Source organism: Priapulus caudatus, unplaced genomic scaffold (genome assembly GCF_000485595.1).
Source record: "Priapulus caudatus unplaced genomic scaffold, Priapulus_caudatus-5.0.1 Scaffold15, whole genome shotgun sequence".
NCBI lineage: Eukaryota > Metazoa > Priapulida > Priapulimorpha > Priapulimorphida > Priapulidae > Priapulus > Priapulus caudatus.
Window position 1 is genome coordinate 1,083,451 of NW_014577076.1, and position 15,650 is coordinate 1,099,100.

Consider the following 15,650-nt stretch of genomic DNA (forward strand, 5'->3'; position numbering starts at 1 on the left):
GGATATGGCCAGTATTTGACATTTTCCGTGTCAGACCCGCGGCTCTTTCATCCGTGAATTACAGCCAGTCTCTGCAACACACACACGTCGCTTTGTCTTTCTCTAACATCCACCCCCACCCGACTACTCTCTCCCACTCTCGCTTCCGTTCTTGTTCGCTTTTCTGTTTTCCTCTTCCTTTCTTTTTTTTTGCTCTCTCTCTCTCTTTCATTTACTCTCTGTCTTATTCTCTCTCACTCTCTCACTCGTTTTCTTCTTCTTCTTCTTCGATTTCTTCTCGTATCTCTCTCTCTCGTCGTCTTCTTCTCGTCTCTCTCTCCACTTTTCCTATTCCTCTCTTTCTCTCTCTCTCTCTTCTCCGTCTCTCTCTCTCTCCTCTCTCTCTCATCTCTCGTCTCTCTCTCTCTCTCTCTCTCTCTCTCTCTCTTTCTCTCTCTCTCTGTCTGTCTGTCTTTCTGTCTGTCTGTCTCTGTTGTCACGAGTCTACAGCAGTGAGGTCGCGGGTGGGTAACGTACGGTTAGTGGCATGCAGGCAATGAACTCAGCGGAAAACATTAAGGTGAACCTACGCGCTAACCACGCACAGAACACATAAGTCGCGCACACTGGTCGCAATTGGGCCTGGGGATAGCAAGCGAAAGTGTACGCGTCCATCCGTGCACTTGGTCGCAGGCTCGTGATTAATCACTGATACTCTTGTAACGTAAACAGGGACGAACGACAACAGAAAATACTATTAACGAACATGGGACGTTGTCGGGGCACAAAGCTAAACGATGCAATTGGTAATCATCGGGTCAGACAGAAGAGTACTTACTGAGTTTTTCTATGGACTTGTCACGGGGGACTCTAGTCAGCATTCTTTATGCACCTTCACCCAACTTGCGGTGTTAATTTACTGGAGAGTGAGGGTGAAGGACAGGATGAGTACGAGGGTTGATGGTCAAAGGAAGGAAGAAGCGTAGCAATGCGGTTACTCCACCGATCCTACCAACGTGGAAACGGATTGACAACCTTAAAGAGTTGTATGTAGTCCTACACATTTACACGACAGTTTGTCAGCACGTGCATCACTATGGCGACAGTTGCTGTTGCTCACATTGTTGTTACCAATCATTACTGTTCACAAGGGCGACAATAGAAAAGGGGAATGGGCTACAGCCCCTACAGCCCCTTCCCCTCCGCCGGGAGAAAGGGCTACAGCCCCTTCTACATGCAGCTACAGCCCCTTCCCCTCCGCCGAGAGAATGGGCTACAGCCCCTTCCCCTCCGCCGGGAGAAAGTAATTTAAACTCGTCGGGAAATCCATGAGACATTTTGCTCTCGTTCTTTAGGCCTACCTGTAGCCCGGTGCTGTTCACAGTGACTTGCGAAAATAATTGACAAGATAAAAAGTTCAATTATCTGTACATCTGTTGTAATACAGTTTATCAATAGCTATAGATCAAGAAATTATTTTCGAGTAAAAACGCTAAAGATGAAGTTTGAATCTTTATAGCTTGAAAAAACCCCGATGTACTTGTTTTAGATTTGAGCTTTTGGCCCCCTTATACTCGAAATGTAGGTTTAGCCCTCGCCTGTCGGAGGCCTTATATATATACAGCCCCACACCGTCGAATACCTTTGCCACGCCTTCCACTCTCACACACACGCGCGCGCAGACCTTGCCTTTAGGCATCGCGACATGCTGATTAAGAATATATATGGTGTTGGGGGTGAGCTCTTACGGGGGGGGAAAAAGATAGTCAGAAAGACAGACACAAAAACAGGCTCGCCCTTTATATAAGAGATATTGAAGATAACATTGTGAAATAACAGGAAATTGTTGTAAAATAAAAAAATTGTTTCTTAGAATATTTGGTTTCTGATAAACATGTTATGTGTGTCATACATCATGCTGCTTTCTCTATAGAACTAATAACAACGACGGGCGTTATATCCTTGAATGCGTACTTAGGCGTAGACGAAGTTTGATTAATGTACGCGCTCCACAAAATATACGCCTGCCACTACCTCTTGTGCTAATAATAACAAATGTCACTATAGCGGTATATAGTTGATTTGTGTGTGTTCGGTGTGACAACGTCGAGGTCGCGAGCATTCTGTGCTCGCTTCCTGTACTATCCCTCACCCACACGCCTAGATACAAGTCAACGGAGTATACGTAACGTGTCTTCACTGGCGGACACGTCTCGCGTTATTACCTTACCGACCGATTGCGTCCGCGTTTTAAATCATGACGACGAATGCCGCTTGAATGCTTGCAGGTCGTGGTCAAGGCAACGTCTACCTCGTCGTTAGTACAAACAGCAATCAACGCTAGTGGCTCGAGGAACAACCACACGCGACGGCACACGGCACCGTACCCTCTATACACTCCAGAGCGTCTAGATCCCGGCTAAACCACTATGGCTACCGACAGTCCTGTGAGCGGGACACGTGACGACAGTGGATCGTCGGCAGACGATACGACGACGTCGCCGTCGGACAACGGCCGGGCGACGGGCACCGGCTCGCCGACAAACAGTACAAACTCGGAGACGGATAGCGGCATCGGAGTTACGGTGAATCGCAACCCAGTCTACAACAGCAACTGGAGCGAGGCGGAGGAGGCGACGGGGAGGGTGAACCACGGCTTCGCGACAACGGACGAGAATAAAGAAGAGAAACCTGCCGAGTATTTCCTGCCAGTCCCGCCCGCTGAGCCTATACCGACCGACAAGTAAGTAGGCCTGCGTGCTGCGGATGTTGAGGTACTGAAGGGCGACATTCGGCGGTCGTTACCACGGACCTATATTCGCACGTACCCGCGCATAAAAACATGATTATTATATTATTGATGCGAGAAATATTTGCAGTGTCACTTCGGATGCAGGATAACAGAAGCTCATCATAACAATTCTTTTATCAGAAGTCCATCTTCTTATCTGTTGGACTTCTGATGCTAACGTGTCTGCACGCCTACTGTGAACGCGATAGTTTAGAATGTCGTCACAGATTCATCTGATCACATGATTGAATCTGTGATTGTGATTGAATCGTTGCTTCTAATATGTGCAGGTAACGTGTTATGTTTACGCCTACTCATGAACAAAATCGCCGAGATGTAACCACATAAACGCTTTATACACAAATACACCCATAAACAAAAACATGCATATACACAAACACAAATGCACACGTACACACGCGCGCGCGCACGCACGCACGCATGCACACGCACACTAATGAGAATGGAAGAGATCGAGGGGGAGACAAGGGGTAGCCGCAGTTCGTTGCTCTTCGTGTGCAGTGGTGTGAGGTGAGACTGTGCAGTCAAATTCCGTTATAGATGACAGAATCTAACGATGGGGTTCCCATTGCAAATCAAAAATGATTGTTCGCCGTATTCACTGTTTTATCACCAGCTATTTGAAGTTTCTATACCACGCTGCGATTCTATTTCTGTTAAATGAATTAGAATGCCCCAGACCGACCCCGCCTAAAATAAATGTATTAATTCATTATATATATATATATATGCCCGTGTCGGTCAGGTGTATGGTTAGTCAGGTTTCCAACATGCAAATTTGAAATTTCCGTGATATTCTTAAAAAATTCTACTGCGTCGAACATGATGAATGTAAACAAGTATTTATTTTTTAGGTAATCGCTGCGTAAATGTGTTATCTTCATCTCTCACACGCGAGATCAAAGGTCGGACAAGTGAAATAGGTGAAGTGATGGCGGGTCAACTGAAGCATGCATGATATGTGGAATTTTATTGCACGTTGACAGGTCGCGAACCTACAGGGACGAAGACGACGAGCCTCACAAGATCCACTTCATACAGAAAGGAAAAAGGACATGGCTGATAATCGCCGGGATTATAATTATCATCACCGTCGCTCTATTTCTAGCAGCGGTGTACATAGCAGGTAGGTTTACAGCGGTGTACATAGCAGGTAGGTTTACAGCGGTGTACATAGCAGGTAGGTTTACAGCGGTGTACATAGCAGGTAGGTTTACAGCGTGTACATATGCAAGGTAGGTTTACAGCGGTGTAACATAGCAGGTAAGGTTTACAGCGGTGTACATAGCAGTCAGGTTTACCAGCGGTGTGCATGGGAAGGTAGGTTTAACAGCGGTGTACATAGCAGGTAGGTTTAGCAGCGGTGTACATAGCAGGTAGGATTTTACAGCGGTGTCCATAGCAGGATAAGGTTTACAGCGTGTACATAAGGCAGGTAGGTTTACAGGCGTGTACATGGCAAGTAGGTTTACACAGCGGTGTATATGGGCAAATAGTTACAGCGGTGTACATAGGCAGGTAGGTTTACAGCGGTGTACATTAGGCAAGGTTAGGTTTTACAAGCGGTGTGGCATTAGCAGGTAGGCTTTATGGCAGCGGTGTGCAATAGCAGGGGTAGGTTTAAGCAGCGGTGGTGGCATGGCAGGTAGGTTAGCAGCGGTTGTTGCCACAGCACTTCTAAGATTGTGTGACGGCAATTTTTCTTTGTTTTTATTGAAACTGTGAAAGGTAAATATTGTAAATTAGGCAACGGCCAACGGAAATCGGATTGTTAGGAATTAAAGTCCACGCACCATTACCCACATTTTACGGCTTCGTCCACGTGAACACTGCTGGCCTACTGTTTGTTCAACCTCCTCAACATTGACATTTCCACTACCACCTCTTAGTACTGATAGTCTGGTACCTACTCTACGCTACGGTGGCCAAATTATTCCTGCGTCCGTTCCCTATTTCTGCTCTCTCATCTCTATCTTCTCTCTCTCCCTCACGCTCTCTGAGCTCGTCTCCTCTCATATCTTCTCTCTCTCTCATCTCTCTCTCTCTTTCTCTCTCTCTCCGCGCCCCTCTCTTTGCCGCTCTAGCCCCTCTTGCCTCTCTCTCTCTCCGTCTCCGTCCTCCAGTCTGTCTGTCTGTCTGCCTGCCTGCCTGCACTGCCTGCCTGCCTGCCTGCGTGCCTACCCTGCCTGCCTACCGGCCTGTCTCCCATACCTGTATGTCTGTCTGTCCGTATCATCGTATATTATATCATTCGGAACGCACCGTCCTCCGTCTATCGCATAGCTATCCTGCCACCGCGCTCCTTATTCGCACCCACACACACACATTCCGCCTGCGTGGCAGCGGTACAACCCGCTGCGGTCAGAGCAGTAGCGCATGAGTTTGCGGCGGCTGTGCGTAGCCAGTAGCATGCCACAACCTGCCCACGCAGGCAATGCTCGCATTGTCCAGGTGAGTAGTCCATACATTGCCGCGCCCATGTGGAACGAACCGCTGGCAAGACGCCGCGTCAGAAGATGCAGCCTATATACGCTGTTCACAGCTCTGACCACATCAGCGACAACAAAGAAACAGTCTAGCTTACCTCGAGCACGCTTTATCATACAAGTCACTAGTGAAGCGTTTGAAAGCGGCAACACTAAATACCTGTGCGAATATCGGCGCTCAGCATAGCACCGCTATACAGAAATTCAGAAATAAAAACCCGAGTATCCCTAAGAAAATAATGAGCGGCGAACGTTTCGCTCGCACAAGCATTTCAAGAAATTACTCTCTCATACATCATACAGAAAAAATTCTATGAAACCAGAACAGGCAGGCTATCATGTAGGAAGTCGTATATTAATCTAGTATATGTGTTTTCTAGAAGATCGAACAACATTTCAACCCTCTCAAGATAATGACCTACCCTAAGCATTCTTATGGTGTTCCATAATTGGCCATGTGCGCAGCCTGTTCCAGAGTACCATTTTATCTATATACGACGTCGGACACGTTGTATTCTATATGCGTCGCATGGTACTCTGAACAATGCTGGCGGCGATGGCAAATTCATGGAATAACGTTACAATCCCGAGTAACTTGAAAAATTCGGCCCTTTGTATCCGCCGGCAGAAGGAGGAGGTATGCTTGTAAGCTGACGCCGGCGAGGTCGCAGCTGCACATTTTAGCGGTTCTACGATGAGAATCTTTGAAGTCAATCTGGTGAGAATAAGTAAAATAGAGAGTTTGAAATGACCATGATTTGCTGTCTGCGCGATTCCCAATGCATTTTCGCTTTACTGATTCTTGAACAGGGTCTCGCACGCGCGTTATATATATATATAATAGTATATATATCGATCTATCAATCTATCTTATCATCCCACTTCTCTCTCGCTCCTCTCTGTTTCTTGTCTTAGTCTCTATCACTCTCTCCTGCTCTCTCTCTGCTCTCTCGTCGTCTCTCTCTCCTCTCTCTCTCAGTCTCCTCTTCTCATATCACTCTCTCTCTCTCTCTCTCTCTCTCTCTCTCTCTCTCTTTCTCTCTCTCTCTTTCTCTGACTCTCTATTTCTCAGAAGCTCCTTCCACAAACTGACATGTTAACCATTCTATATCTTTACTGTACTACTCGGCAATTTTATTTTCGTGTCAAACAGCTTTAATCATCAGGATTATAGCCAGTATCTGCAATCGCACAGATCGCTCAGACGTTTTTTTCCGTTAATATATATATATATATATATATTATATATCACTGCTACTGCCACATGCTACCATTCGACTTATCTTCAGAGTGTCACTCTGCCAGTATTTGACATTTTTCGTGTCAGACCGGCTCTTTCATCGTGAATTACAGCCAGTCTCTGCAATCACACACACGTCGCTTGTCTTTCTCTAACATCCACCGCCCCCACGCGACTACTCTGCTCGCCACTCCTCCGCTTCCGTTCTTGTTCGCATTTTCTGTTTCCTCTCCTTTCTTTTTTTGCTCTCTCTCTCTCTTCATTGTACTCTCTGTCTTATTCTCCTCTCACCTCTCTCACTCGTTTTCTTCTTCTTCTTCTTCGATTTCTTCTCGTATCTCTCTCTCTCGTCGTCTTCTTCTCGTCTCTCTCTCCTTTTCTATTCTCTCTCTTTCTCTCTCTCTCTCTCTCTCTCTCTCTCTCTCTCTCTCTCTCTCTTCTCTCTCTCTCCTCTCTCTCCTTCGTCTCTCTCTCTCTTTCTCTCTTCTCTCTGTCTGTCCTGTCTTCTGTCTGTCTGTCTCTGTTTGTCAACGGTCTACAGCAGTGAGGTCGCGGGTGGGTAACGAGTACGTTAGTCGGCATGCAGGCAATGAACTCAGCGGAAAACATTAAGGTGAACCTACGCGCTAACCACGCACAGAACACATAAGTCGCGCAACACTGGTCGCAATTGGGCCTGGGGATAGCAAGCGAAAGGTGTACGCGTCCATACCGTGCACTTGGTCGCAGCTCGTGATTAATCACTGATACTCTTGTAACGTAAACAGGGACGAACGACACAGAAAAATACTATTAACGAAGCATGGGACGTTGTCGGGCACAAAGCTAAACGATGCAATTGGTAATCATCGGGTCAGACAGAAGAGTACTTACTGAGTTTTTCTATGGACTTGTCACGGGGGACTCTAGTTAGGCTCGTAGGGTCTATGTCCCCCTGACCTCTGTTTGACCTCGCTCGTTTAGCTATTTCTGACTAACCTAACCCTAACCTAATCCTAACCCTAACCCTAACCCTAACTTATATATATTATAATATTATATATATATATATATTAGTCAGAAATAGCTAAACGAGCGAGGTCAAACAGAGGTCAAGGGGACATAGACCTTATCTGCTCTAGTTAGCATTCTTTACGCACCTTCACCCAACTGCGTGTTAATTTACTGGAGAGTGAGGGTGAAGGACAGGATGAGTACGAGGTTGATGGTCAAAGGAAGGAAGAAGCGTAAGCAATGCGGTTACTCCCACCGATCCTACCGAACGTGGAAACGGATTGACAACCTTAAAGAGTTGTATGTAGTCCTACACATTTACACGACAGTTTGTCAGCACGTGCATCACTATGGCGACAGTTGCTTGTTGCTCACATTGTTGTTACCAATCATTACTGTTCACAAGGGCGACAATAGAAAAGGGGAATGGGCTACAGCCCCTACAGCCCCTTCCCCCGCGCGGGAGAAAGGCTACAGGCCCCTTCTACATGCAGCTACAGCCCCTCCCCCTCCGCGAGAGAATGGGCTACAGCCCCTTCCCCTCCGCCGGGAGAAAGTAATTTAAACTCGTCGGGAAATCCATGAGACATTTTGCTCTCGTTCTTTGGCCTACCTGTAGCCGCGTGCTGTTCACAGTGACTTGCGAAAATAATTGACAAGATAAAAAGTTCAATTATCTGTACATCTGTTGTAAATACAGTTTATCAATAGCTATAGATCAAGAAATTATTTTCGAGTAAAAACGCTAAAGATGAAGTTTGAATCTTTATAGCTTGAAAAACCCGATGTACTTGTTTTAGATTTGAGCTTTTGGCCCCCTTATACTCGAATGTAGGTTTAGCCCTCGCGCTGTCGGAGGCCTTATATATATACAGCCCACACCGTCGAATACCTTTGCCACCTTCCCTCTCACAGCACACGCGCTTGCCGCGCACCCCGCGCGCGACACACACCCACACACACACACACACACACACCACACACACCACAACACACACACACACACACGCCCAGCACACACACACGTACACGCGCGCACACCACACACACACACACACACACACACACACACACACACACACACCACACACACACACACACACACAACACACACCACACACAACACACACACACATACACACACACACACAACACACACAACACACAGCACACACACACACACACACACACACACACACACGACACACACACACACACACACACACACACACACCATCGGGGACCTTAGCTTCCCTGTCAAGGACCTTAGCCCCTGTTTTAGGCAATCGCTGGTGTCACACCGCATTAGTGAGATCTTTGGCCAACACCCGGAAGGGAAATTATCACGAACCGGGAATGGTGTGTAACTTTGCTTCGCTTCAAAGGCGAACAGCATACAGGCGCAGTAGTAGCAGGAAATCGCGCGTTGTCGAGCGTTGTTTGTCTAAACTTCAGCACCGAATCTGGTGCAGGAATATAGACAAACCCTGGTCACCTAGCTGCGTCCAGCGGTGTTTCTCAGCGGTGACTCTCTGTACGGAAATACAGTAGCAATAATATGATGCATTCTTACTATATATTTTCTTTCTTTACTTTAGTTGCCACGTATAGTAAAATCACGCCCGCAATCTTAATATGGAAGAGGGCTTTGACCTTTAATATCACCCTAGGCCTAGTGCCTTAATATTTAGAATACAGGTTTCTGAGATACTTTATGAGCGTGAGCTTTTCTTATATCATATCCTGCTTTGTATCCTTACTGAGAGATTACCCACGATTTCTTATTCGTTGATTCTGTCCTTCTACTCCGCTGCACGCTACGTTATACTACTTGTGTAAGTCTATGGTGTTACTCCTGGTGTTACTCCTGTACAATGTACAGCAGCGCATTTATATTTTTAACGGATATTTATTTCCAAAGAATTGCCAATGCTACGATCCGTGTTTATGGCCCTGTGTTTATGCCGTGTTTAGGCCTAGCGTGTTAGGTGTTTGCGTCCTAGACGTACGTCCACCGTGTATGACAATGCAAACGCAATGTCGGAAGAAATTAAAACATTACATCCGAGAATTTACGATCCGGACATTACATTAGAGAAATTACATCCGTCCTCTGCATTCGATATCGCAAGGGTCATACATTTGCATTGTCATACGCGGTGTGTTTTGGACGTAGGTCTAGGACGCATCGTGTAAATAGGCCTTAACACCAATGTGCAGTCCTTATTGCTGCGGGTATGCCTTATATCTGACACCTGCGTGACTCCGAACCTACGCATGAATGACTCAAGCGTTAATTTATAAGAACTCTATCTCAGTTCTCGCAGATGTTTGCGCGCGCCGTTTATAGCTTAGTAGATGCAATACGCACACGGGAGAGTCATGGTCAGCTACGTGCTCTGCCCGAGACACGGATGGGCAAATATCTTGGTGTTTAAATTTCCAAGCATGGTGTGTTGTGTGGGCAATATGGTAAGCCGACGCAAGTACATGGCTATGTTGGATTGTCCCGCGTACCCGCTAGGATCTAGATGCGAGAAAATAATCGTGACTCTTCCCAAGAAGTTGATTAAAGCACCCTATACGCAAATATAGTACTACACATGTACAGTACTATATTAATACATACACGTTGTGTCGTGGCTTTGCCTTTAAATAAACTTTAACTCTTTCATCCGATTTTACTGGTCACTGCCTTATAAGAGATATTTAGAAATTACTGTAATTCTTAACTGTTGTTTAGCAAATGATAACGCCCGAGTAAATTGCATATGTATGACGAAGCCAATAAATTAAGGTTTGATTTGAAAAAAGTCAAAGGTGTATTCCACGCGCTATAAATTATATCACATATGGCTACGACTATGATCACATCAAGCGTTGCCATATGAAATGTATACGAAAACAATAACAGTAAACGGGAGCAGTAACATTTTCAATATACAGTTTACACGATGATAATGACGTCATTGTGCGAGAGTATTCACAAACAATGCTTTCCGCGGATTGTTTATAAATTGATAGCGGGGCACGGACCGCTGCTGAGATGAGCGCACTTGCCATGTACATGGCGGTTAGCACCAATCTCTCACCGATGATCATTATGAAAGCATTCACTCTCACCTAATCGATTGTGTTTTTTTTTATTTGCAGCCGGGTTGATCAATGGCAAGGAACATTACTCAGCCGCGTCCAGGCAACAGGACCCAAGGGCAGGTACACATGAAAATTTGATTAAAGTTTCTGAATCAAGTAAAAATGACTCGTTAATTACCGCGCCGTGATTTACCCACTGCCTGCAACACGCCCCCCCCCCCCCGCGCGTGCATCTTGCTGAACTTGTTTTCATTATCAAAGTCACGTTGACAACATAAAACGGCAGCTTTATAGACATGAAGGCGGGTGGGCACGACCCCAACGTAATCTCACGCTTCAAGCAAAGAAAACCATGTTATTTTAACACGCTTTGAGCAAAGAAGTTTTAGTGGATACCAAGACAACCCTCTCTCTAAGCACGAGAACTGTCAAAATTCTATCAGTTTTCCATGCTGTCAGCGTTAAGCGTAGACATTCTAGTAGATTCAATCACAAAACGCTGCAAGCAAGAGAATGTCCATTTATTCTGCACTATAGCTCGTAGCTGGAGGCCACCGCGCCGAATGCGCACCGTGTGCGGGGTCTATGAGTATATAAGCATTCTGCCAAGCTCACCACTAGCTGAAGGAAAACTAGTATAGCTAGCGCGTGGCATGCGGATAATTTCTCAGCAAGGAATGCCCGCCACGGCGTCTGGACGGACAGACGACCACGTTGGTGCCGTATTGCCACATACTATAGTAATTATAAACCCGTAATGACCAGATGAACCGGTTCCCTTAATAAACACGTTACTATTAAAATTTTGATGCAGGCAAAGCCTTCATGCTTGCTCGTGTGCGCATACACATCGGTTAGGAATGTCGATGATGGCTGGCGCAGAATGCTAATGCTCAACCAATGGAGATTACCCTAAATCCGAGAAAATGGTTCATTGTTCAGAAGCGCGAATAACGTCTGTTGCGAGATTGTAGATCTTGTACTGTCAGTTGGTTTGCTTTTTTGACTGGGTTAGAAACACATAAGCCAACCCATGCTGTACAATATAAGCTCTCCCCGGAATGCATCGTTTTGATACAGTTATAGCATAGTTAGCAACACGTGGCCCAGATCTTATATATGCGCGTAGACGTTGTACAGACACATGCAGGTATCGTCGCCCGCATGAAGCACCGAGTTACCGCTATAAAATTATATCTGCATTCAATTCCGTAGAATATACAAAAGCAACTCTGCGTATTATTTGAGCGATATCGCAGTTATAGTATGTAGCAGATTCAGCATAGCATCCTTATAGGATAGCATAGCAGCATAGCAGACTATAGGATGTGTGTGTATGTGTGTGTATACCCGGCTGTCATCACTAATTTACAGAGGATGTGATAGTAGGCGACATAACGATAGTAAATCGAGAATTCATCAAGAACTACGAAGATCCAACGTCAAACGACTACAAACAACTGAAAAAGGAAGTTGAAAACGAGGTGAGTTATCAAAATCATTAAAGCGTTTTTTTACAACCAATTCAGGCTGTGCAAAATAATAATGTCACCATTATGCATTGATAATATATATAATCTCTCTCTCTCGCTCTCTTTGCCGCTCTAGCCCTCTTCCTCTCTCTCTCTCCGTCTCCGTCCTCGTCTGTCTGTCTGTCTGCCTGCCTGCCTGCCTGCCTGCCTGCCTGCCTGCGTGCCTACCTGCCTGCCTACCGGCCTGTCTCCCTACCTGTATGTCTGTCTGTCCGTATCTCGTATATTATATCATTCGGAACCACCGTCCTCGTCTATCGCAATAGCTCGCTGCCACCGCGTCCTTATCCACCCACACACACATTCCGCCTGCGTGCACGGTAGCACCTGCGGCAGAGCAGTAGCTGGCATGAGTTGGCGCGTGCTGTGCGTAGCCAGTAGCATGCACAACCTGCCCACGCAGGCAATGCTCGCATTGTCAGGTGAGTAGTCATACATTGCCGCGCCCTGTGGAACGACCGCTGGCAGACGCGCGTTCAGAGATGCAGCTATATACGCTGTTCACAGCTCTGACCTACATCAGCGACAACAAAGAACAGTCTAGCTTACCTTCGAGCGCGCTAAGCACTGAGCACGCTTTATCATACAAGTCACTAGTGAAAGCGGTTTGAAAGCGGCAACACTAAATACCTGTGCGAATATCGGCGCTCCATAGCACCGCTATAAGAAATTAGAATAAGAACCCATAAGAAATAATGACGGCGAACGTTAGCTCGCAACAACATTTAAGAAAATATCTTCTCATACATCAACAGAAAAAATTCTATGAAACCAGACAGCAGGCTATCATGTAGGAAGTCGTATATTAATCTAGTATGATGTGTTTTCTAGAAGATCGAACCCATTTCAACCCTCTCGTATAATGACCTACCTAACATTCTTATGGTGTTCCATAATTGCCATGGCGCAGCCTGTTCCAGAGTACCATTTATCTATATACGACGTCGGACACTTGTATTCTATAATTGCCGTCGCATGGTACTCTGAACATGCTGCGCGATGGCAATTATGGAATACGTTACAATCCCGAGTAACTTGAAAATTCGGCCCTTTGTATCCCCGGCAAGAAGAGGAGGTATGCTTGTAAGCTGACCCGGCGAGGTCCAGCTGCACATTTTAGCGTTCTAGATGAGAATCTTTGAGTCATCTGGTGAGAATAAGTAAAATAGAGAGTTGAAATGACCATGATTGACTGTTGCGCGATTCCCAATCATTTTCCTTTACTGATTCTTGAACAGGGTCTCGCACGCGCGTTATATATATATACCGGTATATAATATATATATATCGATCTATCAATCTATCTCTATCTCCCACTTCTCTCTCGCTCTCTCTGTTTCTGTCTTTATGTCTCTATCATTCTCTCGCTCTCTCTCTCTCTCTCTCTCTCATCTCTCTCTCACTCTCATCTCTCTCTCTCCTCTTCTCTCTCCCTTTCTCTCTCCCTCTTCTCTGACCTCTCTAATTTCTCGGGAGAGCTCCTTCCACAAAGATCCATTGTAACCATTCCTATATTCTTTACTTGTAGCTATCTTCGGCAATTTATTCGCTGTCAACCAGAAAAAAAATACATCAAGGAATTATACGCAGCTAATCGCACACAATCGGCAACGATTCGCGGTCCCAAGCGAACCGTTATATTCTTTCAGCCTGTTAATATATATAGTATTACTATAATAGTTAAATATCGACTGCCTACTGCGCCACATGTCTACCATTCGACTTATCTTCAGAGTGTCACTCTGCCAGTATTCGTGAACATTTTTCGTGTCAGGAGCCGGCTCTTTCATCGTGGAAATTACAGCCAGCTTCTGGCAAATCACAACCTCGCTTTGCTCTTTCTCATAACATCCACACGGCGCCGCAGCTTCGACTACTGACTCCTGCCCACTCTCCGCATTCCGTTTGCGGTTGTTCGCATTTTCTGTTTTCTGCTCTTGCCTTTCGTTGGTTTTGCTGCTCGTCGTCGGTCGTCTTGGCATTTACCTCTGCGTGTTCTTAAGTCTCCCGTCTCACATCTCGTCACGGAGCGTTTTCTTCTCTTCTTTCTTCGATTGTCTCTCGTATCTCGTATCTCTCGTCTTCTTCGTTCTCGTCTCTTCTCTCCCCCCTTTTGTTGTTGTTTGGTTTCTGAAGTTTCTCGTCTATCTTCTCTCGTCGTGTCTCGTCGAAGTCTGGTCTCTATCAGCTCTCATCTCATCTCTCAGCATCTCTTTCCGTCGTCTCGGATCTCTTCTCTCGATTCATCTCTCTCTCTATTTCTCTCTCTCTCTGTCTGTCTGTCTTCTCTGTCTGTCTGTCTTCTGTTGTCCACGAGTCTACAGCAGTGAGGTGCGCGGGTGGTAACGTACGGTTTAGTGGCATGCAGGCAATGACTCACGCCGAAAATAATCTTAAGGTGAACCTACGCTGCGTATACACCATCGTCCTACGACCGTGTCGCCCACAAAGAACCTATAAGTCGCGTGCACACTGGGTCGAATGGGCCTCGGGATTAGCAAGCGCAAAGTGTACGCGTCTCATCCGTTGCGGCGCTGCCGTTGGGCTCGCGACGGCGCTCGCTGATTAAGTTTGCACGATGACTCATTGTAACGTCAAACAGGGACGAACGACAAATAACAAAATAAGACTAATTGAACGGAACGATGGGGACGTTTCCGGGGGCAACAAAGCTAAACGGCAAATGGGGTAATGGCATTCGTTGGGTCAGGACAGCAGATATTGTACTGATTACTTACTATTATGAGAGATTTCTTCTGTAATGGACTCTTGTCACGGTGGCACCTCTAGGTTAGCCGCTCGTAGTCTATGTCCCCCGCCCCTGACCCCCATTTGCCGTCTTGTTTTGACCTAGCCTCCGTTTAGGCTATGTCTGACTAAACCCTAACGCTAACTCTCTAATCCTAAACCTAACCTAACTCCCTAAAAGCAACCCTATATATTAGTATATTATTAATATAAATATATAATATTAGGTCAGAAATAGCTAAACCGAGCCGGAGGTCAATACAGAGGTCACGGACATACCTATCTGCGCTAGCTTACATTTCTTCTACGCAGACCGTTCACAATGCCAACTGCGCGTGTTAAATTGTACTGGAAGAGCTGAGGGTGAAGGGACAGGATGAGTACGACGAGGGTTGCATGGAAAGGAATGGAAGAAGCGTAGCAATAGCGGTTTCCTTTAACTCCTCCAGACTTTACGGCGAACTCCACGGTCTACCAACGTGGAAACGGATTTGACTCAACCTAAACGATTGTACTGTATCCTATCAACATTTAGCACGAACAGTTCGTCACACGTGGCATTTCATAGGCGACAGTTGGCTGTTGCTTCACATTGTTGTGTTGACTCGTGGCCAATCCAGGTACTGTTTGTCAGCCAAGGGGCGACATTTTTTTTTTATGTTAGTATAAAGGGAATGGGCTATCAGCCCCTATCAGCCCCTTCCCCTCCGCCGGCCAGGAGAAGGCTAACAGCCCCCGTTCTACTGGCACGGCTACAGCCCTTC

The 15,650-nt window shown here is 46.1% G+C and overlaps 1 protein-coding gene across 3 annotated transcripts in view; it reads left to right on the forward strand.

Annotated features, from left to right (window-relative positions):
- The window catches only part of LOC106809900 (mucin-5AC-like), a 45,603-nt gene that overhangs the window by 21,188 nt on the left and 8,765 nt on the right, over positions 1–15,650 (forward strand). For all 3 annotated transcript variants that reach the window (XM_014813140.1, XM_014813148.1, XM_014813158.1), the window contains exons 2-5: positions 2,268–2,722; positions 3,778–3,917; positions 10,664–10,726; positions 11,981–12,090. In XM_014813140.1, coding sequence (XP_014668626.1) covers positions 2,409–2,722; positions 3,778–3,917; positions 10,664–10,726; positions 11,981–12,090 — 627 coding nt within the window. In that variant the 5' untranslated portion in view covers positions 2,268–2,408. The remainder of the gene's footprint in view (positions 1–2,267; positions 2,723–3,777; positions 3,918–10,663; positions 10,727–11,980; positions 12,091–15,650) is intronic.